Raw genomic sequence first — 23672 nt, forward strand, 5'->3', positions numbered from 1 at the left:
TTGTAGACTGTCAAGATTCCTGCTCGCTCAGAAGAGTTAGTTCGTCTGCCTTTTCCCCTTATCCTGAGGGTCTCCTGTTCCGTCCTCAGAGAAGTTATCTGAACATCCATGTCTCCAGCCACAATGAAATTTGTTGAGGCTGTTTTCATTTATTACTGTGGTGTTGGAGTTGTTCACACCAGACTTGCCTTCCCTGGCGCTGGCCAAGGGGTAAGACAGGACACATCAACAATCAAGAGAGAAGTCCTATGAAATCTGACTAGCACACTGAGGAGCTAGTTCTCTGTTGAACACTGAGGAACTCCAAGGACTCCGCACAGGAAAGGGTCACTGCATTTGGCTTTACAAGTAATGAAAAAAACCCCAAACAACCCACAACACAATGCAGTGAATCGTTAACTAGAAGATTATGACAAAGCAGCAGAACTCAACAGATAAACCCATCAGCTTCCTTCAAAAGCATCTTCAAGCTACTGCCTGAAGGAGAAGACTTTCACAGTCCATATTCTGACCACAGGAACATGACTTTGCGGCTTTGCTGTGCCTGGATTTTTATCCTCCTCCTTCCTGGCCTCTCAGATGGAGGGAAACTCCTCGTGGTGCCCATGGATGGAAGCCACTGGCTTAGCATGCGGCAAGTGGTTGAAAAGCTCACCGAGAGAGGACACGAAGTGGTGGTGCTTATACCAGAAGTAAGCTGGCAGATGAAGACAACACAGGCGTGCACCGTGAAAACATACCCAGTGTCTTACACATTAGAAGAGCTGGATAATGCCTTTCATGAATATGTTGCCACTCACCTGAAGGACCTGCCTTTCCCGCTGAATGTTCTAGCGTTGTACAACAACTCAGTGCACGTTTTCCATACATTCTTTGTTCAGTGCAAGAACCTGTTCAACAGCAAGGAGACCCTGCAGTACTTGAATCAAAGCGGCTTCGATGCTGTCCTAACAGACCCCATTTTTATGTGCGGAGCGACACTTGCTAATTATTTTTCTCTTCCATTTGTGTTCTTCATGAGAGGATTTCCTTGCAACTTACACTATGAAGCACCACAGTGCCCAAGCCCTCTGTCCTACACCCCAAGACTATTTACCTTCAACTCGGACCGCATGACTTTTTTCCAGAGAGTGGAAAATGCACTGGTTGCCCTCCTGGAGCTTGTGTACTGTAACAGTTTCTATGAAGACATGATAAAGTTTTCCTCTGAAGTTCTTCAGAGAGATGTATCCCTGCTAGATCTTCTGAACTCGGCTTCCATTTGGCTTCTGAGATTTGACTTTGTGTTCGAGTATGTCAGACCAGTGATGCCGAATATGGTCTTTATTGGAGGTATAAACTGTGCTCAGAGGAAACCGCTATGTAAGGTATGTTCTTTTTCCTCCAACTTATACATTTTCCAATGAAATGTGATTATGTCATTTCTGGAAGTTTAGTGATATGGAATTTTTTTATTTCTGGTAATGATTTAATACAACCAGGTTTTGGCAGTTGTTTTCCACAGACTGAAATCAAATTACCTTGATTGAGGCAGATGACTTACTGGAATTAATGAGGATTTTCTGACAAGTCCAACAAAAAATGGGCTTCATCTGCCAGCTACAAATTACTGTCCTCAGTGAATGTATATTATTCACCAACCAGACGCAGTTTTGATTTCATTTTCATGGAGCCTGACATACATTTCTTTCACTTGACCAAAAACCCAAAGACCATGCTCTGAGAGTCATCTTTTGTTTTTAACTCTAGGCTCAGCAAAGCCAGTTAATTTGCTTTGGTTGTGTTTTCATGACATATGGTTTCCAAACTGGCTGTCTGTGTTGTTATTTTTGTTTGTAGATCATGGTGAAACATAAATGTCATGTTGAAATGGGAAGAATTAATCTAAAATGGTGTATTTGGTGCAAGACACTTGTACGCAAAACTCAGATAAGTTTTTGTACCTATTTCTTCACATTTGCTTTTACCAGAATTGTTCTGCAGGGTTTTTAAAGCTAATCTAGAAATTTAAATCTATTTTGATAGTTACCATATAGTCTCTAAAACAATTAATAGCACTAGACATTTCTTTCCAGGCACAACACAGGACACAAACATCTTTACATTGAAAATATTCCCTCACTTCTGAATTGTGGTCACACAATATCACTGCAAAATTGCAATACAGTATCTTTCAGCTGAAGGTTTTTTCTTTCTTCTTTCAGATTTCTTTTATAGTCTTTGACAGGTTTATGCAGAGCCCACTGAACTCAATAAAGAATAAGGCAAATAAAGAAGAATATTATAAATTAGAATATTAGAATAATATTCTAAATAAAGCATTTTCTCGCATTTGGCTCAAGAAAGTGGCACTTCGTAGTTTCAGATTTAAGAGGCAAATTCTTGCTGGTTGCGTGACATAAGTCTTTTATATCTTGAAGGTCTCAGAGCTACAAACAGTTTGTAGCTTGCTACAGGGGTAGAAGCATCCTGCCCTTATTTTATACCTGATGTCTTCCGTCTTCACACTGACATTTGTCATTTGGTGGAAATCATATGTTCCAAACCTTGAAAAACTTCATGTATTCCTCCTATCTTCAGTCTGGCTTTTCTGGCTACATTTTCTACAGACAGCAGAGGAATTTCTCCTATTTCACTTTGAACAGTGCCCAGCAACAAGGCAATAATGCAGTAGAGTGTAAACAAATGTGAAATGAGTCATATGGGAGAAAAAAATCTACCTATCCATACACAGTGGTAAGCCTTAGGTTGATAATTAATGTTCAGAAATACAATCATATGATAAGAATAGATAGTTCTCCGAAACCTGGTAGCCCATTGCTCAACAGACAAGAAAACAAAAAGTTAGGATGACTAGGAAAGGGAGAGAGAACAAGAGATTCAAAATGAGGTTTCTTTTCTCAGACAAGTAGCTTAAGCCACAGACCTTTCTGTTACACCACTTTCCATAGTTTTCCACAGGCAGAAAAATCAGGCATTGTGGCCTCATTCCAGAAGAGGGCTCCTTTCTGCCGTATCTCGCATGGTCCCATAGAGTACCTGCTCTGGAGCTGAAGGCAGCAGGGTGCTGAGGAGCTCGTGCTTTTGCAGAACTGCGCATATGGATATTATCCAGCACAGAGCTGGGAATTAAATCCCAAGTTCCCTGACCCTCCTGAGCCGTAAGCATCAGGAGGGAGTGGGAGAACATGCGACCACAGGACTGGGCCTGGGGGAACACAAACTGTACTTACTCATTGACTAAGATAATCGCACTGGCTGCCTCAGGCTGGATTTCCTCTTACCCTGCACTTTGCATAGCCATCCTTCTCAGTATCAATTACATATTCATTAACAGACACATAAATCCAGTTGCCAAGTTGCAGTGTGCCTGGAGGTTTAATACAAGGCTCGCAGGAAATCAGACCCAGTATCTTTGCTGAGCAGAGGTCCTGTGCCAGTGTCATCCTCTAATGACTCCAGAAGTACCTGAAGGCTGGCATGGTAAGTGGTCCCTTATTAGGGGGACACTGCAAATGAACTTGGACTGTGAGCCCTGAGATACTTCGATGAATATCTCATCTTTAGCCAAAGTTAATGCAAAGTTGCTTTTTTTAGGCAGCTTGTAAAAACAAAGTTCATATGATTTGATCAAAGCAAAGTTCAGAAATGTAACCTATAGCAACCGTTCAAAGTTGTTCATTTTTTTTTTAACCTAAAACACCGATTACTTATTTAAACAACTGGTTAACTTAAAACATTAAAATAACCCTGGATTTAAGTAGGTAGTTACTCAAGTAAAGGAAAAGTGTAACTGAATAAAGACCCTGTGGTTTGTCCCTCCAGCACAAGGATTAAGAAAAGGGGTCCTGTTCTGAAACCCTCCTGCCAGAGCCAGCAGCATCTGGGAAGCTCTGATAAGGAGACATTTCTAACTGGTCCTTTGAAATATGCAATTAAAGTAGAATTCAAAGACTTTGGCAAGAAGCCAAAGAATACAGTAAGCGGTACCAAGGTGTGCACACATACCTGGTACACAGAGACACACTTTTCAAAAGCCTGCACAACCCAAACATCACTTCGTGTGACCTCAGAAGGGATCCTGTCATGTCTGTGCGTACTGTTAATTTGCTAACATGGGTAGCTAAGATTAGTACAGCTATAGGGGAACTCTTCATTTTCAGCACTGAAGCAATAGTCATTAGTCTATTCATGAACCAAATACTAGGGTTGGTTTTTTTGTGCAATATTCAAGGTGTTGATGAACCTAGTGGCAGTTCAGAGCAGCCTGATATCATGTCAGCAGCTGTTTATTACGCTTTTGTAAAGGATGTTGAGCACCTTTAAAGCTGACAATACTGTTCATCTGTCTTACATTGCAATGGCAAAATACACATCAGACAAGTAAAAGCAGCACTACTTTTGAAAAAGAAAGTTTAACCGTCATGCATTGTACATCTTCAATGCACAGTATGTATCACCCTGAAACGGCTGATCTAACCAAACAGTTCATCTCACTGTCCTCTTCAGTTTGCTCTTGTCCACATCCCTGTGCCTCCCATATTTTGAAGAAGAGCTATTGAAGGAAGCTGTAACCACAGTTCTTTTGACAAAAATTCCCTCATATCAAATGGAACTACTGCCTTAGTTTCCCTTTCTGTGGGAAGTTTGTCTTCTGGTTAGATTAAAACACCTTCTCTAATTTGAGTCTAAAGGTACAATATTTGACAGAGGTCTGTGCACAAAAATCTAGAAAGGCTATAAGAGTATTATATTTACAAATATCAAACACATTGCCCTACAAAAGTTAGGAAATGTTCCAGTTACAGTTACCTGGGCAGTCTTAAATGTCACCTTTCTGTTAGGATACAGTCATCAATTTCAGGATCACATACTATCATTTTCATATGATTTCTATTTATGGCTTTAGGAAAGGGCTGCCCTAGAAATTATCTGTGTTCTGTGATTTGCTTAGCTGCCTGCTGCTTCTTGCTCTTGCAAAGACTTAGAATAAGATTTCTTTCCAACTTGCAGTCAACATATCATCACTTTTATGGGTTGTTTTTCCTCTGAAGTCATGCTGGCCAAACTACATACTATCTTATCCTGTGCAGGCAAATACCAGTGTATCTCCATAGCTATGTAAAACGTAAGGGGGGAATCAGGCAGGTTCATGTCAGCAGCTACCAACCTGCATTTGCCTGACACTGTTTAGCATCAAAAAAAGGACTGGATTCAATTACACAAGGGTTCCTCCATATGTAAGCCTGATCCATCACCCAGAAACCTGGGAAATAAAATTACATCATCCACACACTCTTGCATTTGAGCAATCTTTTCCTGCTTGCAAGACCCAGAGCGTAAGGGGGTGAGCAATCTCATCTAACAACAGGAAAACAAATCCAGTAGATGAAACCAACACTTGCAGGCTGCCTCAACAAACATTTGGTTTTAGTTCTAGTTTTAGTACTGCTCATGTAGCAAGTAGCTGCTGAGGTATCCATTTGCTATCCTTTTCCCTTGGTGCCACTCACTGTTTGCTGCTCAGGTTAGAAGAAATTCACACATCACAACCAATCCAACTCAGAGATAAGCAGTTTGAGAGAGTTTTAGTACCTTTTCCAGCTGAAGCAATCATAAGGTGAGGGGTAAGCACACCTGCACCCAAACCCCTCAAAATGGTTATGGCTCAGGGTCCAAGCAGTCTCAACTACTCAGAGCTGCTTGCATGCCAGTGCAGCTCTGCTCTATTGCTGCAATGCTCCTTGCCAGCTCAAAGAGACACCCTGGAGTAACCCACACGAGCCTTATGGTGAGAGCTACTCCTGGGAGGAAAATAAATCTGCAGTCTTGAGTCACCCAGGCTTCAGCCTTGTTTAACATAAAATTTCTGTCCTTAGTATCCAGTGGGAAAGCCTTTCCTCCCAGATGCCAGGAGCTTGCACGTGGTTCTCACTCTTTGAGGCCTCTGTTCCTCAAACTATGCCACAGTGCTCATCTGCACATATGACTGGAGTCGGTAACCAGCACCACACCCTTCAAACCTGCAAGGGGCCCAGGTGCCCTTTGCTACTGGATAATGAACAACAAACACATGTAAACCTACCATGTTATTTTGAAAAATGAGCCAGACTGTTAATTTTCTAAAAAATAATTACCCAGCTTAGATCTGACCTCAGCTGATTCTGTGCTAACCTGAGAACTTCATCCTTTCTTCGTCTTTTTGTCTGTTCTCTGTTTACCTCTAATTTATCTTTTTTTTATTCTGTCCTATCTGTTGCTGTCTCACCTTTTCCACAGTTTTTGTCCTGATGGTCTGGTACAAAAAGTAGGGAGTCTGTTGAGTCCATAAGAAAGCGTAGCCATACTAGCAGGAGACTTGTTCTTTTATAGACACTGGAAGATGTACTTTGTATTGGCTGTTTTCAGCCAACTAATTTTGCTGTTGAAGGTCATATCCAAGTGCAGAGAAAAAAAACACACCAAGCAGCAAGTTCCAAATGGATTCGGTCACTTCTTATCACAGCACTTGCAATACACTCTTTATCTCTGAATCTCCAGCATTTAATCGGAATTATTCATAAATCTGTTCAGTCTCATGCTTTCAGTCTGTGCCTTACAAAACTGCCCCCTGCCTCTCCCTCCCCCATATTTGGCCCTCTCTAGAAATCAGTTCTCCATGTCTAAAGCTGGTTCCTCCATGTCAGTGTGACATTGTGAAGCCACACAGAGCAGTGCTAGCACCCTTTGGGTGTCTACTGAGACAAACCCATTGCCTAAGGCTGTAAGGGTTTGTTTCTCCATACTGAAGATGCTGGGAATCCCACCACCACTTATAAAAGGAAGGAACAGGAAAAACTTTGTCCTGCTGATAGTTTTGCATCAGCTCTTTTCTTCAGAAGGACCTCTTCCTTAGCACCACCCAAAAGACTTTGGTCTGGCATTGCTTTTACTTGCATAAAGACAAAACATTCCTCCAGCAAAGCCCTGAGGGCCTCAGTTCACTGCACGCTCCCAGAGGATAGCAGTGAATGCCAGCAAACAAGGGATCACACCACTCTAGTAGAGCTTTCTTTGGAAACCCAAGCTGGGGTATTACAACCTATTTTTTTTATAACAGCCCAGCAATCAGTTCCTCCCTCAGGAAACATGAACTGTAGGACAGCTTGTGCCTCCCTGTGAGTGGATTCAAACCCACAGGTCCAACTACCAAGTTCCTGGCTAATTTAATCAAGAGAGGATCTCTTTTCTCATCAAAGTTGGGCTGCTGCCCAGAAGGGAACACGGAAGAGGAAAGGCGAGTTTGCAGCTCCATCAGGGCTCATAGCTGAAGAGGTCCAGGAGACACCTGTATGTGGTTGCTTATGTTACGGCCTGTATCTGTGAAAGGAGCAGAGCTCAGAAGCCTAGTTTGCTTCCTGGGGTTTTCCGTGTGTGTGTTATCAGTGGGATGAGTAAAAGATATCATATCTCCTCCTAAATTTTGTCTTTCTCACAATACATAAAAAGGGTTTTGAGGACAGTGACCAAAGACCAAGGCTCCTTCTTTGTGTCCGAAAAGGTCTATGCCAGCCTCCTTTCCCTTCACTTGCCCTGAACTCATCGTTTAGTTCTTTTTTTTTGTCTAGTACCATGGGGAGAAAAGCCAAACACGATTGTTGTCCTCAGATTTGGGATTGCATGGTACATCCTGGTAGCTGTGATATATTCATAAGACATGCAAGTTTGACTGCTTCCAGGAGGTGGGAATTTAACATCAGCCTTCTACACACTGGTTAGGTGTTCTCAGTTAGGCTAGTCCATAAAAGAAATGGTGTTGCAATTTCCATTCATTCTGCTGGGTGTATTTTAAAGGTTGCCTTTTGAAAGCAAAACCGGGCTTATCGTCTCACTGGGTACTTACCAAGTCAATGGTATTACCCACAAGTATTATTACAAGATGACATCCCTGGTCTTCTTAGTTTCATGAAGGAAGGAATGTGCTGACATACTTCCAAGCTTAAAAATTATCAGAAAGTACAAAGGGGGACATCTTTTTTCAAGAACAGTGGGCTCCCCTTCCCTGTTATATGAGCAACTACAATACTGAACGATAACCACAACAATATTGGGAAGTTAAATATTTCAGCAGTCAATAAGTTCCCTGCAGAAAAGGTAAAGCTTGCATGGACCTTCATATAAAGGACTCTGTTGGATGCCTTCAGAGCAGAACTCTCCAGTTTACTTCCACCGAAATGGCTCTTCCATTTCAGTGTTTTTACCAACGTACTTGGATGTTTCTTCTTCTGATATCATCTTTAATCTTTGCTGAAGGTGAAAAGATCCTGGTGATACCTCAGGATGGAAGTCACTGGCTCAGCATGCACCCAGTGGTGGGGAAACTCCAGCAAAATGGGCATGAAGTTGTTGTGGTTGTACTGTCAACAAGTTTGTATATGAAGCCAAAGGAGCCTCAGAATTATACAGTGAAAGTATATCCAATACCTTACGCAGAGGAACATTTAGCTGTTGCGCTCAAGTCATTTGTTAATGCTCATTTTATTGAAAAATCTGTTTTGAATATTATTATTATAATGTATCAAAGCATGTTAGAACTTTCCAGGTTCTTTTTCACCAACTGTAAGAGCCTTTTGCAACGAAGACATGATGCAGTATTTGAGAGAGAGCAAATTTGATGTGGTTTTCACGGATCCAATTCTGATGTGCGGACTGGTAATTGCTGAATATCTTTCAGTTCCTTCTGTCTACTTTTTGCAGGGGTTTCCTTGCAGTATGGACTCTGAAGCTACCCAGTGTCCAAATCCTCCTTCCTATGTCCCCAGACTCTTCCTAAATAATTCAAATAGCATGACATTTGCTCAATGCCTGAAGAATTTGCTGGTCCATATGCTGAAGTTTGTTTACTGTAAGCCTGTATTTGCTCAATTTGAAAAACTTGTATATGACATTTTTCAAAAGAAAGTGACAGCTACAGACCTTCTAAGCCATGGATCTGTTTGGCTAATGAGATATGATTTTGTGTTTGAGTTCCCGAGACCAGTGATGCCAAACATGGTTTTTATTGGAGGAATAAACTGTGATCAGAAGAAAAAACTGTCTTATGTATAAATTTTTTTGTTTTGTTTTTATTGAAAAGGCAAGAACATAAATGTTTACATCAAAACCTAACTGACAACACCTTGGTATTTAAAGATAGAAAGCTAATGAGAAATCCTGCATGATGCAGAAATGTTATTTCCTATCATCTAGCATTCAGATTAAATCATATCCTGGCAAACCTGAAGTCTTATCAGATATGAAAATTTTAGCGACATGTAACTTTTATGGAAATTATAAGCTATTTTGTTGAACTGAAGCTCACCTAAATTTTGGTGAGTTGCAAACTTTCCTCCCCAAGGAGCCAAACTTGGTAGCCTCCATTTCATCTAAGTTTCTTATGCCATGTCCATCTCTGTAAGTGCTGTCCCTACAATCAAAGCCAGGCTTGGAAGACTTGGCTATATTGCTGTGAAAGAGCCTGAAGAACATCCATAAGCACAGTCTCTATCTGCCCCATGGTGTCCTCCCTTTCCAGCTGTCTCATGGACTGTCCGTCCATACTTCTGTATAACCATTCCCCTATCATAGACATTGAAGGTTATAGGACTTAAGATTTTAGCTATTCATCAGTTCTTTTTCTGTCACGTCCATCTGCCAGATTGATTCATTTACATCTTTCCCATTATGTCAAGGTGTCAATATCTAACCCCCAAAAGAAAGCCTTTTTAAAATGTATCTTCCCCTTCTTTCATAGGCTATTTAATTAGATTTTAAGCTTTTCTGGGTGTGGATGTCTTCTGTAAATTCCCATTCAGGTTTTTGGGTACCAACCAGGTCTCTGAATCAAGTACAGCATATTCTATAGCAGATGGAAAGCAGGAAAGAGGTATTCAAGTATTGCACATTGTGAGTACCCCTGAAACAGAGTAGTGTGGAAGAAAGCCCTAATATCCTCCCCTTTTGTCCAGATAAGTATGTTTAGTGCTTGTATTGGAAGTGGCAGAGCCAATCCTCTTACCAGGACAGTCTCTAGTGCTACTTGGTTCAGTCTAACTGGTTATATACGTTCGAATGAAGGAAAAGGAATAGCAGTTGCTCACAAGGGGTCTTTCAAAAGGACATGGAGTCAGGAGTGGGAAAGATTGCTGATCAGGTATTAAAGACCCAAGCAGATGTCTGTAAATGCCCCACATGGGACATGCATGACTGTCTTTCTTCATCTGTCAGTCTAGCTTGAACGCATCTTCTTCTAGTGTTCATTTGACAGCCTTTTCAGAGGTTATGAGCAACAGGTCTGTTTCTGTGCATCACCTTCTCCTAAGCTGTTTGAAAATCCCCATTAAGTTAATCCTATGTTGTAAACTACCGATATGGGGTCAGTGCGGGTGATGGAGCTGGCTGCTCTTTTTGGCGGGCAGGTTCTCAATAAGGTCGAAGCTTTCCCACCAGGCTTGAAAATAAGCATGCAGAAACTGCACGTGAAAGAAAGCTCCACCAGTGATGATGTAGAGCCCTGAATGCCCTGGAGGAGCAAATTGTATCCCAAAGGCACCTGCCCAGCCAGCTACTTATACACTCATATGGTGAGAGGTTATCATCACCAACGTTTAAAACCCCAGCAGTGTACAACCGAGAAGGATCTGGACCCACAGAGTTCATGAACTGTTTCAGTCATGAACTGAACTGACATGGGCCATGAACCCGTAAGTTCATGAATTAGAAACGTGTTGTTGGTTTATGTTATCTGAGGTACAGCAGTGAACTGCTGTTTTGCAACTTGTTTTATACCTGATAGGATAAGAGATTAGATAGAAGTTACATGTAGACATGGGGAAAGATTTTCTGTTGGCTACTTATCTTCAAAAACATGTATGTTTGCATCAATGAAAAAAATAATTAATTTTATTTATTCATTTGATGAGGCGCTTAGGGACATGGTTTAGTGGGCATGGTGGTGTTGGGTTGATGGTTGGACTCAATGATCTTAGAGGTCTTTTCCAACCTTAATGATTCTATAATTCTATGATTCTGAGTTGTACCAGCTGTTTTTGGTTATTAAAAAAAAAGGGCAAAAAACAAAACCCAGGTACTTTAACATTGATTTCTCATTATTTATCTTTACTATAAGTTATGTTTCACTGTACAACTTGCCTCAGCTTCATTAGAAAAGAAAGTACTTATAAAAAAATACCAAATTACTACAGTTTGTGACAACTCTGACAGCCTTCAGTGACATAGAGAACTTCAACGCTAGATGGAAAAAGTAATTTTGGTGCACTTTTTATAGATCCAGTACTACCATGTGGGGTAATCCCAGCAGTGTTTCTGTCCATCCACTCTGTGGATGCATTTCCTTCATGGATTCCCACGTACCTTAGAGCATGCTGTCAGTAAATGTCAGTAAAGGTTGCTGGGTTGCTGATGGTAAGAAGTGTCATGAGGCTGTGGTCCTACTATGGGAAGGAGAAGAGAAGGCTGAGGCACTGAGCTGTAGTCGCAGCTTGGGTGAACGAAGCGTATGATAGGAGACACGCCTTTCTCATGCTCATGCAGACTCACTTTTGAAGTACAAACCTCATCTCAACCTTTTATAATCATTAATCACCTACTGTGACTCCATTGTGTGCAAACTTGTGAACACCTGAAATGTGAGGTAAATCAAAAGGGCAGAGGTATCATTAGAAAGCATTGCCAAGTGGTGTGTTTGCGTAGGTGGAGCATAGCTACAAAAGCTTGCGAACCACCCCTGGCCTCTCTTGTGCATGGGTTCCTGTCCGTCCAACTCGCAACATGCTGGTAGCAGTGCTGCTCCCCTTCTTGTGCTGCCTGAGTCCTGCCACTGCTGGGAAACTGCTGGTGATCCCAATGGAGGGCAGCCACTGGCTGAGTATGAAGGAAGTGCTGGCTGAGCTGAGCAAGAGAGGGCATGAAGTAGTTGTCATCGCACCAGACAGCAAAATGCTGATAGATTCCTCAGGGATGTATGAATTGAAAACGTATCCTGTACCTTTCAAAAAGGAAGAGATGGAAGAACTTATGTGCTCACTTAGTGCAAACTGTTTTAGCAAAGAGCCTTTCCTGATGAGATTTTTGAATACCTGGCATAATTTCAGAAAGCTCTGCCATGTTTCAAGCTTCCTGCAGCTCCTTACTGTACAACAAAGAGATGATGAAATACATTGAAGAAAGTAAATTTGATGCCATCTTTAAAGATCCTCTGACACCCTGTGGACAGATAATTGCTTTGCACTTTTCTGTCCCTACTGTTTTCTTCTTGCGGGCGTCCCGTGTGCTGTAGACATTCACGCTGCTCATAGTCCGGACCCACTGTCCTATGTCCCATGAATGTTCTCACTCAATACAGATTATATGACGTTCCCTCAGAGAGCGAAGTACTTCCTGATCAGCCTTTCAGAGTCTTTCACCTGCAGTATGGTCTTTTCACCATTTGAAAGCCTGGCCTCAGACTTTCTCCAAAAGCCGATGACAATTACACAGCTTTTAAGTCATGGATCCATTTGGCTGAAGAGACTTGACTTTGTCTTTGACTATCCCATGCTTGTAATGCCCAATATGATTTTCATTGGAGGCATAAACTGCGGACAGAAGAAACCATTATCTCAGGTCAGTGACTGGCTGGGAAAGGTGTAACAAGGGAAAAGTTCTGGCAGTCATACACCTGCATGATCTGGGTGAGGTCTAATAGTGTGTTTGATATGGACATTTCTTACCTAAAGAGATAATTTAGATTAACACTTTCAATATAGCCAATCCACATGAAAAACAGAGTGGTATAGTTGACCAGGAAAACTTTATGTGATTCCACATCCTTTCCTTGAGTCTGCCCAACACGGGGATTTTGTTCGGTGAGGGAATCACGTGCTATGCTGTGTTTAATTCCAGCTGAAGTCAGTTCCACAAACACCACCTCGCCCAGGAATTAAGGCAAAAAGGGCAGGTGAATTATAACAGCTCTTCCAAAAATTCTTTGCCTCACATAAGAGATAGTAGAATATTTCTTCAAGAGCATTAGCTGCCCATCCAGTCAGAAAAGTAATTTGCTGACTTATGTGCAATAGCATCATGTGCTTTTTCTGTAACAGCAGTCTTGTGTTTGAGTCAAAGGCTAATATTTCGTAGTGAAGGTTTTGGTCTAACAACAGCTTCCATCACAAAAACTAGACAGCTGAATTCTCAACTGTATTTTTAGGAGACATCCAGTTTGGATATGGAAATGTTGATGGGTGGTTGCTTGGGCATCTGTGGTCTAAAAAGCACTTGATAAAGGCATGCGTGTGATGCATGTTAGCTTGTTGGTGCTCATGACGTACGTTAGCTTGTTGCTGCATGTGATGTATATTCTTGCTTGCTTGTGCTCTAAGTAGAACAGCCTCATGTGAAGCCAGAGATTAAGTGGAAAAGGAGATATAGGAGGAGACAGCTCTCCTCAGCAGATGATGAATCTGTAGTTAGTGTCATCCAGCCGTTTCAGCAATAAATCACATTGTTTCCTGGAAAGGATAAAGTTTTATCCTTTTTGAACGTTACTTAAAAATAAACACACTCTTCTCTATTCTTCCCTTGAACTTTTTTCACTTGCCAGCCTTCCCTGAGTCTTAGGGAATAGATTCCTCCTGCCTATCACCACTCTTACTCTTCCTCCAAATTCATAGGCCATTGTGAACATGAATGAGTGAAGCTTCACAAAATAGATTTGCATTTCACAAGCCTGGCACATTTTCCCCAGAGCCAACCTTAACAGCCCTCAGGCTTTGTTTTACTCCTCCCAGTACTTCACCTGATGCTGCCCATTGAAAGTACTGTTTATTTCTGTTGAGCTGCTAGTATTCAGATCTTGCTTTTTCACAAAAGTCTCTTTCAATTTGCCGTCAACCCCCTCACATGGCCACTTTTATCAGGGTAGTGCTTTTTCCTATCTGTTCTGTCTATCAGAGCTGCTTAATGGCTCCTCAGGGACAAACCCAGGCAGATCCTCTGGGAAAGCAGGGAGACGAATCCTGCCTGCAGGCAAGACCATATGGCAGCTCCAGCTTAAAATCAGCCTCTCCTCTGAAGACAAACCTCATTCTCACCTTGCTCAGGGGCTAAAGATCATAGTCCAGCAGCAATATTTATTGCAAAAGTACTGATTCTTCAGTCCTCGTTTCATGTTGTCTTCTGATTATGCCTCTGAATCACACAGTTACATCTAACAGCAAAACATAATCCTGCGGGTTGACAAGTTTATCACAAGTACTTGTAACTGCTCAGACATGGTAACTTACTTTTAGTTTTTCATCTGAAGTAATGCCACCACCTCTTACCATTTAAAATCAATTCCTGGCCTGAAACAAGAGGGCTATTACTGGCTACTTCTGTCCAGGCTTTCCTGTATTTAATTAGGTACAAGGGGAACTGAGTGGTTTTTCCTTCCTATTGCTCCTGGAAGAAGAAAATGATTGGGAGAGGCACAGAGACATAGGTCAGGATGAGAACAAGGAAGTGTCATGCATGACAGCATGCGTTTGGTGGTTTACCTTCACTGATGCAAGCCTCTGCTGCAGTGTTGCTTACTGTAATAAATTTGTACCTGGTGTTGTACTTGGCCCCGGTGCTGAGCTGTATGTAAATCATAGAGCCTCCTCCTTAGGATTTGCACAGATATCGTGCTGTATAGTAGCATAATTTTATAATTTGATTTAAACAGAAACTTGACAAGCATTCCAGAACAGCTGTAAAATGCTTATCAAAAAGAAAGAAAGAAAAGAAGGAAAGCAAGAAAGCATTTTAACACCTGCTTTCAGCAAGCCCAGTTACTTCCAAGTGCCAGCACTATTCAAAGGCTTGGGATTTTGTTTTTGCAAAGTCTGATTTTATTTTCAATCTAACATCAATCAGCACAGGGAATCAATCAGAAAGGACTCATCCCAAGGGAGCCTCAGATACCTTTATCACGTTCCTTAAATGATTCATCAATGCCTTGAATGGTTATTGGTGACTGGTTTTGCTGGAAAAGCTGCATCGTTAAGGGGGAATGTGAGAATCTGGCAGGCGGCTGTGGTCCTACTTGAGATCTGTTAGGTCAGGGCAGATGAACAAACTTTGGATTTCTAGGAACATGGCTCATGTGAGTAAATACAGTTACTTAGTTTCTGTGGGGGTTTTGGTTCTCCTGTCTCTGTTTTGCTTGGCCGATGGTGGAAAGCTGTTGGTGGTGCCTATGGATGGGAGTCACTGGCTCAGCATGCGCTCAGTGCTGGCAACCCTCAGCCAGAAAGAGCACGAAATTGTCGTTGTTGCACCAGAAGTAAACTTGAACATGAAAGCATCTGAGTATTACACTCTCAAAACGTATCCAGTGCCTTTAACTAGGGAAGAACTGGGAGCAAGCATGCATTCACTTGCTAATGATCTTTTTGAGAGAAGACCTTTTCTTCAAAGAATTACTGCGCTTTATGAAAAAATTCAAGTCATCTCCGGTCTCTACGTCTCGTCCTGTACCAGTTTACTGCACAATAAGGATCTGATGCAATATCTTGAAGGGAGTAAATTTGATGCTGTTCTCACGGATCCTGTTGTACCATGTGGACAAATACTGGCTCTGCATCTCTCTATCCCATCCGTTTTCTTTTTACGGGGACTCCCCTGCAGTTTTGATTTGCAGGCTACCCACTGTCCAGATCCCCCTTCCTATGTCCCAAGAACATTTACAGACAACTCAGACCACATGACATTTATCCAGCGCGTGGAAAACTTATTTCTCAAGTCATCAGAATCCTTTCTTTGCAATTTTGCCTATTTACCATTTGAACTTCTGGCCTCAGATGTTCTCCACAGACCAGTAACAATGAAGGAGCTCTTAAGCCATGGATCCATTTGGCTTAAAAGAATGGATTTTGTTTTTGAGTATCCCATGCCAGTGATGCCCAACATAGTTTTCATTGGAGGTATAAACTGTGGAAAGAAAAAGCCATTGTCTCAGGTCAGTGATTCCCTTGATAAAATATATTAAGGTTTGAAGGGAAAATGCTGTTTGCAAATGTTCTCTGTGTATATAATTGTATACATGAGTTTGTGAGATTTATAAGGGCAGTAAGGTATACTGTAAAGACAAAATAGGTGAAAAACTGGGTTGATTTTAATTCTCTCCCACTCTTGCAGGTACTCTTCTATAGCATTAGCAGGATCTAAGCATTTTTGCTTACACAATTGTTTTCTTTGGGCTAGGTGGAAGTAGTTTACCACTGCACTCTCGCTAATGAGGCACATACCCACCAGTGAGGGTGATCCCTGTCTTACCAGGCAGGTCTGCTGCTTGTATTTGCCAGATCGGTATTATTACCTGCAACTATTTGTTTTACTGTCACAATTGATTTTTAAAAACAATGAATCTTTTTGGGTAATAGAACCATCCTTTCATAATTTAGAAATAAAGTGTCATAACGCGTCAGTCAGCAGGTAATGTTCTGGTTGCTTTGTCGGTCTAGGCTTATCCTTTTACTGCATGGATTCCTTACAAAATTTTCTGCAAAACTGTTGGAGTTTTTTGTAGCTGCTAGCCAGCACTGAGCATCTGCAACAGCTTACACTGCCTTCTGAGAGGTTTCCCTATAAAAGGTGTACCTAGAGCTGCAGTAGTCCGGTAAATGTCCTTAAAAAAATTCTGGTGCATACTATCAACCTTCATAGTAAATTACTGTATGGTCAAAATTACTTCTGTGCAATAATTCTCATAATTAGGACTGATTGTCTGCAAATCCTGTCTATGCATTAGCGTTGTTTGCTTTCATGGCCCTGGGGCATGCTCTTCCCAGGCTGATCTAGAACGGTATTTCTGAGTTGCTAATCCCGTTTTAAATATATCTGGCAAAAAACATGCCCTTGTCCTTCCTCCTTCCAGCCCCTACTTCATCCTTCCAAAAAGAGGCCTTTCAGGGAAAGGAACTTTGATAGCCAATTTTCCATTTTCATTACAATGTCAAGATATAAAACTGATAAAGAAACCAGACCATTTCCCATGTGAGCATTAATATTTTTCTAATATTTTACAAATAGGAAAGTGATTTGGGCTGGCAGGAGGGGAGGAGTTTTCTTATACTGAAAATTCTTGTTTGGAAAATTAATGACCTGTTAATCAACACTTTTGAGCAGACCACTTGTTGAAGGATCCCTCATTTCCTTAAATCCCAGTGTCCTCCAATACAAAGAGGTGGGTGTTTCCGAGTTTAGCTGCTGCTCTGGTTACTGTCTGCCAAACTGGCTGCACTTTAAAACCACTTATTCCATCTTTGCCAGACGCATGATTATACGTTTACCACACAGCAAATAAGTCTAAAGATCATCCCAAGAAAGCACAGCACAGATTGCTTAAAAAGGTGGAGCTCGGAATATTATTTCTGGGCAGCACTCACCAGATTTCTGCAGAAATGGCACCGGTGCTTAGTGCTTATCCACAAGTCACGGCGGCACTGGTTCTGCTCCTGTCCGTGCTCAGTTTGGCTGCTGGTGGGAAGCTGCTGGTGGTGCCGGTGGACGGGAGTCATTGGCTCAGCATGCGGGAAGTGTTGGACGGTCTCAGGCAGAAAGGACATGAAATAGTCGTCATTGCACCTGAAATCAGTTTATACATAAAGCCAACAACGAATTTTGTTATGAAAATGTATCCAATACCCTTCACAAAGGAAGAGGTGGATGGAAGTATATGTTCTTTTTCACAGGAATGTATTTGAAGAAGGATCTTTTCTGGAAAGATTTCTTATAACAGAGACTGAAAAGCACCTCTGCTATTACTGTCTCTACCTGTGCACACTTACTATACAACAAAGAGCTTGTCAGATATCTTGAGGAGAGCAAGTTTGACGCTGTCCTTACAGACCCGGTAATACCCTGTGGGCAGGTTCTGGCTGAGCATCTTTCAGTTCCTTCCGTGGTTTTTTTTGTGAGGAATGCCATGTGGTTTAGATTTTGAAGCCACTCAGTGTCCCAGTCCCCCTTCTTATGTCCCCAGGATATTCACAGACCATACAGACCGCATGAACTTTCTCCAGCATGTAAAGAACCTAATCTTTGACATCCCAAATTATTTTCTCTGTGATTTTGTCTTTCAACCATATGCAAAACTTTCTTCTGAGTTCCTCCAGCGGGATGTGACTGTACCGGATCTTTTACGCCAGGCTTCTATTTGGCTCATGAGGTTAGATTTTGCATTAGATTATCCAAGACCTTTGATGCCCAACATAATTTTCATTGGAGGAGTAAACTGTGCTCACAAGAAGCTACCTCAGGTGGGTCATGCTCTGTTTTTAATTCTTGCTCTGATAGACTTCTGTGTTTATAAGGGTGGAATTTTGTATTGCAGATAGGAATCAAGTTCCCGTTTAGGGTGAGTTAGACAAATACTTGTGAAATAAATTATTTTTCGCTCACATTCTTCCTCACTTTCCATTTTCTGTGTAGGCAGCTGTATCTTTTCATTTATAAAGTATGCTCAGTTGAAGAGAAACTCTAGGCTCTTCTAGTGAAGGTCTGTGATGGGACATTGTATCCACCAGCGAATGGGACTGCCAGTGTTTCTGGACAGTAGGACAAAGTGCTGGATTTGTCTTATGAGCAGCTTCCATCGGATGGCCCACAAAACCTTAAAAGCTGTTTCCAGGCTCAAAAACCCAGTACTAATGAATGGAGCCATGGAGCAGATCTGCTTTGACACATCCAGCACAGCATGACTAACACTGAGGGGGTGGATGCAGCCTTGGGGATTATGCTAACCTCTCAGATGTGGCATGTGCTTTGCATGCCTTGGACGTAGAAGATAGCAATGCATGCAGTTCTTACTGGAGAGCCTCCTCTGCTGCTCTGTGGGAGAGCCTGGAGAGCTGTGCTATTCTTTTTGGTGCCCTGGCTTTCTCTTCAGTCATATTATTTAGGACTTTTGGCCATGGGGTGAGGCCACCAACCCTGTGTGGCAATTCCACCCATCTCCAAGTGGCGGAGGTGGCTGTGGCATCTTACAGACGTCCTCACGCACACTGTAATTTGCCACCTGAGCATTCATGCAACTCCACTGCTGCTGGACACCATGCAAGATTTGCCAGTGACAAAAAAGAAGCCAGAATTAGGCCCTGAATTGTTTCATGGAAAGTCCCCCTCAGTGAGTGTTCAGACATCTCTGCTCTGTCCTCTGAGTTCACAAAGCCAGCCCCTCCATCCCCTGAGGCAGGTCTCAGACACTGGAAGTACCGCTTAGTGTGGGTGATGTGTCCTGCAGACAAACCTGGCATCGTGCTTCCATCTTCATCAGCCTTCTCACTCCAGAAACAGTCTTAAACAGCTCTTCCACATCTGCTATGGGGCCATAGGCCTCCTAGAGATGAGTGTTCAAAGAGATGGGTGGGTAGGTGGGGGGCAGGTTTTGTCCAGGGGGAAGGGAGTAGCCTCTACTAGGTTGAATAGTGATGTGGATGTGACACATCTCCTGCACTTGCAAAAGGTTCAGCCAGAGGGAAGCTATCAGAAGTGCAGTCCCACCCAGAACCACCCCTGCCTCCTTCCTGGGACACTCTTTACTGTTCCTGTACTAGAAACAGATGGGGGTTACCTGGTGCGTCCACCACACACAACCCGCCTGTGAACTTGGCTGGAATTAATGCTTAATATGCAGCCTTTTATCAAATGAATGATTATCCATTTACCACACAGCAAATACCTCCAAGGATCAAAAGTTAGGCAGTAGCACATACTGCTTAAAAGCGCAGAGCTGGTGCTATTGCTTCAGTGCTGCCAGTGGTTTTCTTTCCGGGCAACACTCACCAGATTTCTGCAGAAATGGCCCTGGTGTTTAGTGCTCATCTGCAAGTCACGGTGGCACTGGTTCTGCTCCTGTCCGTGCTCAGTTTGGCTGCTGGTGGGAAGCTGCTGGTGGTGCCGGTGGATGGGAGTCATTGGCTCAGCATGCGGGAAGTGTTGGACGGTCTCAGGCAGAAAGGACATGAAATAGTTGTCATTGCACCTGAAATCAGTTTATACATAAAGCCAACAACGAATTTTGTTATGAAAATGTACCCAGTCCCTTTCACACAGGAAGACATGGATGAAAATTTCCAGGCATTTTTACGAGATGTACTTGAAGAAGGATCTTTTCTGGAAAGATTTATTAAACTATACCAAAGTATGAAAAGATTCTTTGATTTGGCAATCTCCAGCTGTGCACACTTACTTTACAACAAAGAGCTTGTCAGATATCTTGAAGAGTGCAAGTTTGACGCTGTCCTTACAGACCCGGTAATACCCTGTGGGCAGATTCTGGCTGAGCATCTTTCAGTTCCTTCCGTGTTTTTTTTGCGAGGAATGCCATGTGGTTTAGATTTTGAAGCCACTCAGTGTCCCAGTCCCCCTTCTTATGTCCCCAGGATATTCACAGACCATACAGACCGCATGAACTTTCTCCAGCGAGTGAAGAATCTAATCTTTGACATCCCAAATTATTTTCTCTGTGATTTTGTCTTTCAACCATATGCAAAACTGGCTTCTGAGTTCCTCCAGCGGGATGTGACTGTACCGGATCTCTTACGCCAGGCTTCTATTTGGCTCATGAGGTTAGATTTTGCATTAGATTATCCAAGACCTTTGATGCCCAACATAATTTTCATTGGAGGAGTAAACTGTGCTCACAAGAAGCTACCTCAGGTGGGTCATGCTCTGTTTTTAATTCTTGCTCTGATAGACTTCTGTGTTTATAAGGGTGGAATTTTGTATTGCAGATAGGAATCAAGTTCCCGTTTAGGGTGAGTTAGACAAATACTTGTGAAATAAATTATTTTTCGCTCACATTCTTCCTCACTTTCCATTTTCCATATATGCAGCTATACCTTTTCACTTATAAAGTACGCTCATTTGATGCCTTTTTCATTACGCGTATTTGGAAGCCATTTTGTGTAGTGTTGAGTAACTTGGTACTCTCTCCCTTAGTGATGGATGAGCAGCAGGCAAGTCTGAGAGGCTGTCAAAGCCTTGCAGTTAGGTACCATCCCTGCAACTTTGCAAATGGTTGTAGTAGGGTCTGGTATTTATGGAGAAATGCACATGAGGCTTCTGTCCTGGGGCATCCTTGCTGCCTTACCACTTCTTTCTTTGTCAATGAGTTTGTCTGCTCCTTCACATGGGTATTTCCAAAGCTGGAATCAGCAGGAATGTCGCAGGTTGTGGACTCTCAGGCTAAGAAACACCATCTCTGTTTACAGGCAGGCCTCAGAAGATTTCGCTTGGTAATGGCTATGTGAGATCTGAGAACAAAATCAATCTCAATGAGCCTGAAGGGGCTATGGTGGCTTGGCAGATCCTGCTCAAAGGCAGTAGAGCTGCCAAAGCTTTCCTAGTAGAAACAGATGGGGCTTATCTGGTGCATCCACAACATTTACCACCCACCTGGGTAGATTGCTGAACTCTATTGCTTGTTATCCATCCTTTTATCAAATCAGTGATCATACATTTACCACACAGCAAATACTTTGAAGGATCAAAAGTTATGCTGTAGCACAGATGGTGTAAAAGCGTGGAGCTGGTGCTATTGCTTCAGTGCTGCCAGTGGTTTTCTTTCTGTGCAGCACTCACCAGATTTCTGCAGAAATGGCGCCAGTGCTTAGTGCTCATCCACAAGTCACGGCGGCACTGGTTCTGCTCCTGTCCGTGCTCAGTTTGGCTGCTGGTAGGAAGCTGCTGGTGGTGCCAGTTGATGGGAGTCATTGGCTCAGCATGCGGGAAGTGTTGGACGGTCTCAGGCAGAAGGGACATGAAATAGGTGTGGTTGCACCTGAGATAAATTTACACATAAAGCCAACAACGAATTTTGTTATGAAAATGTACCCAGTCCCTTTCACACAGGAAGAGATGGATCGACAAGCCAGGATGTATTTGAAGAAGGATCTTTTCTGGAAAGAAATGTTAAAACATATGAAGGAGTAAAAAATACTTCTGCCATGTTCCTGTCTACCTGTGCACACTTACTATACAACAAAGAGCTTGTCAGATATCTTGAGGAGAGCAAGTTTGATGCTGTCCTTACAGACCCAGTAATACCCTGTGGGCAGATTCTGGCTGAGCATCTTTCAGTTCCTTCCGTGTTTTTTTTTGCGAGGAATGCCATGTGGTTTAGATTTTGAAGCCACTCAGTGTCCCAGTCCCCCTTCTTATGTCCCCAGGATATTCACAGACCATACAGACCGCATGAACTTTCTCCAGCATGTAAAGAACCTAATCCTTGACATCCCAAATTCTCTTCTCTGTGAGTTTCTCTTTCAACCATACACAAAACTATCTTCTGAGTTCCTCCAGTGGGATGTGACTGTGCCAGATCTCTTACGCCAGGCTTCCATTTGGCTCATGAAGCTAGACTTTGCTTTACACTATCCGAGACCATTGATGCCCAACATGATTATGGTTATTTGAGTAAACTGCTCACAAGAAGCTAACTCAGGTGGGTCGTAGTCTGTTTTTTCTTGTCATTCTTGCGGGCTTTTACATACTCTGAAAAGTTGTAACACATGTTTTGTTAGAAAGGTCTCTTTCTGTGGGTAAAAGGATTTCAAACTGCTTTTGCTTTGCAAAGAGGTGCCAGTACTCCTTTCAGTGAAGGCATCCGAATATCACAGTATAAAAATAGAGAAAGTGTTGTAAATGAATTTAGCTCTGGGAAACTCCCCATTGGTTGTGTGCCTCTGCTCAAAGCCAGCTTTGACATTAGAGCAGGTTGCTCAGGGCCTCTGCTCAAGACTGTTGATGTGGTGCAAGGCAGACTTTCATTTGAGGACACCTTCGCTCATCCTGTGGTCCACCTTGTCACTGCTGATTTCCTCTATGTTCCTGTCTTTTTTTCTTTAAAGAAGGATTCTCTATGTTTTAAATTGTCATAGGCTCATAAAATATTAGGTTGGAAGGTCATTTGCAGGCCTCTCAGCCAACCTCCTAGTCAAAGCAAGTCCAGTTAGTTCAGGTTGTTCCATTCTACGTCTTGTCAAGTTTTGAATATCTCCTATGACCCCTATAGTGAAAACACTATTATATCCAATTTATTATTATATCAAATTCAAATTTTCCATGTTGCAGCTTGTGTCTGTTGCCTCTTGGACTGTCACTGTCAATCTCTCGGAATAGTACAGCTTTGTCTTCTTTATACCCTTCCATTAAGGTAGTTAAAGACAGCAGTAAGATCTCCTGTTAACCTTCTCTTCTGAATCCTGAGCAAGCTCATCCTTCTCAGCCCCTTTTTGTACATCATGGTCCCCAGCTCCTAACCATCTTCTTGTCTTTTGCTGGACTTGCTCCAGCACATCAATGTCTTTCTTGTATTGGAAAGCCCAAAACTGGGTACATGTCTTCAGATGTCTCCCAAGTGCTGAAAAGAGGAGAAGGATCACCTCCCTCAATCTGCTGGCTGCACTCTTACTCGTATAGCCCAGGATGCTATTGCCTGTGTGGCTGCAAGGGCACACTGCTGACTCATATTCAACTTTTTGTCCACAAGGACCCCGGGTCATTTTCTGCAGAGCTGCTGTCTGTCCAGCTGGAGTGCAGCCTATCCTGTGGCATGGGGTTATCCCATCACAGCAGCAGAACTTTGCTTTTGCCTTTGCTGACCTTCATGATGCTCCTGTTGGCTC

The 23672-nt window shown here is 42.5% G+C and overlaps 1 protein-coding gene and 6 pseudogenes across 1 annotated transcript in view; all 7 read left to right on the forward strand.

The window, feature by feature from the left end:
- The first annotated feature begins 454 nt into the window (after positions 1-454).
- The window catches only part of LOC143162146 (UDP-glucuronosyltransferase 1A1-like), a 34109-nt gene continuing 10891 nt past the window's right edge, over positions 455-23672 (forward strand). The window contains exon 1 of the mRNA XM_076342025.1: positions 455-1367. Within this exon, the coding sequence (XP_076198140.1) occupies positions 522-1367 (846 nt within the window). The 5' untranslated portion in view covers positions 455-521. The remainder of the gene's footprint in view (positions 1368-23672) is intronic.
- Positions 8565-9087, forward strand: LOC143161703 (UDP-glucuronosyltransferase 1A1 pseudogene; annotated as a pseudogene).
- LOC143162588 (UDP-glucuronosyltransferase 1A1 pseudogene) lies at positions 11809-12669 on the forward strand (annotated as a pseudogene).
- LOC143162589 (UDP-glucuronosyltransferase 1A1 pseudogene) lies at positions 15137-16030 on the forward strand (annotated as a pseudogene).
- Positions 17445-18498, forward strand: LOC143162590 (UDP-glucuronosyltransferase 1A1 pseudogene; annotated as a pseudogene).
- On the forward strand, positions 19828-21296 carry LOC143162591 (UDP-glucuronosyltransferase 1A1 pseudogene; annotated as a pseudogene).
- Positions 21643-23233, forward strand: LOC143162592 (UDP-glucuronosyltransferase 1A1 pseudogene; annotated as a pseudogene).

The sequence above is a fragment of the Aptenodytes patagonicus genome, chromosome 6 (assembly GCF_965638725.1).
Source record: "Aptenodytes patagonicus chromosome 6, bAptPat1.pri.cur, whole genome shotgun sequence".
NCBI lineage: Eukaryota > Metazoa > Chordata > Aves > Sphenisciformes > Spheniscidae > Aptenodytes > Aptenodytes patagonicus.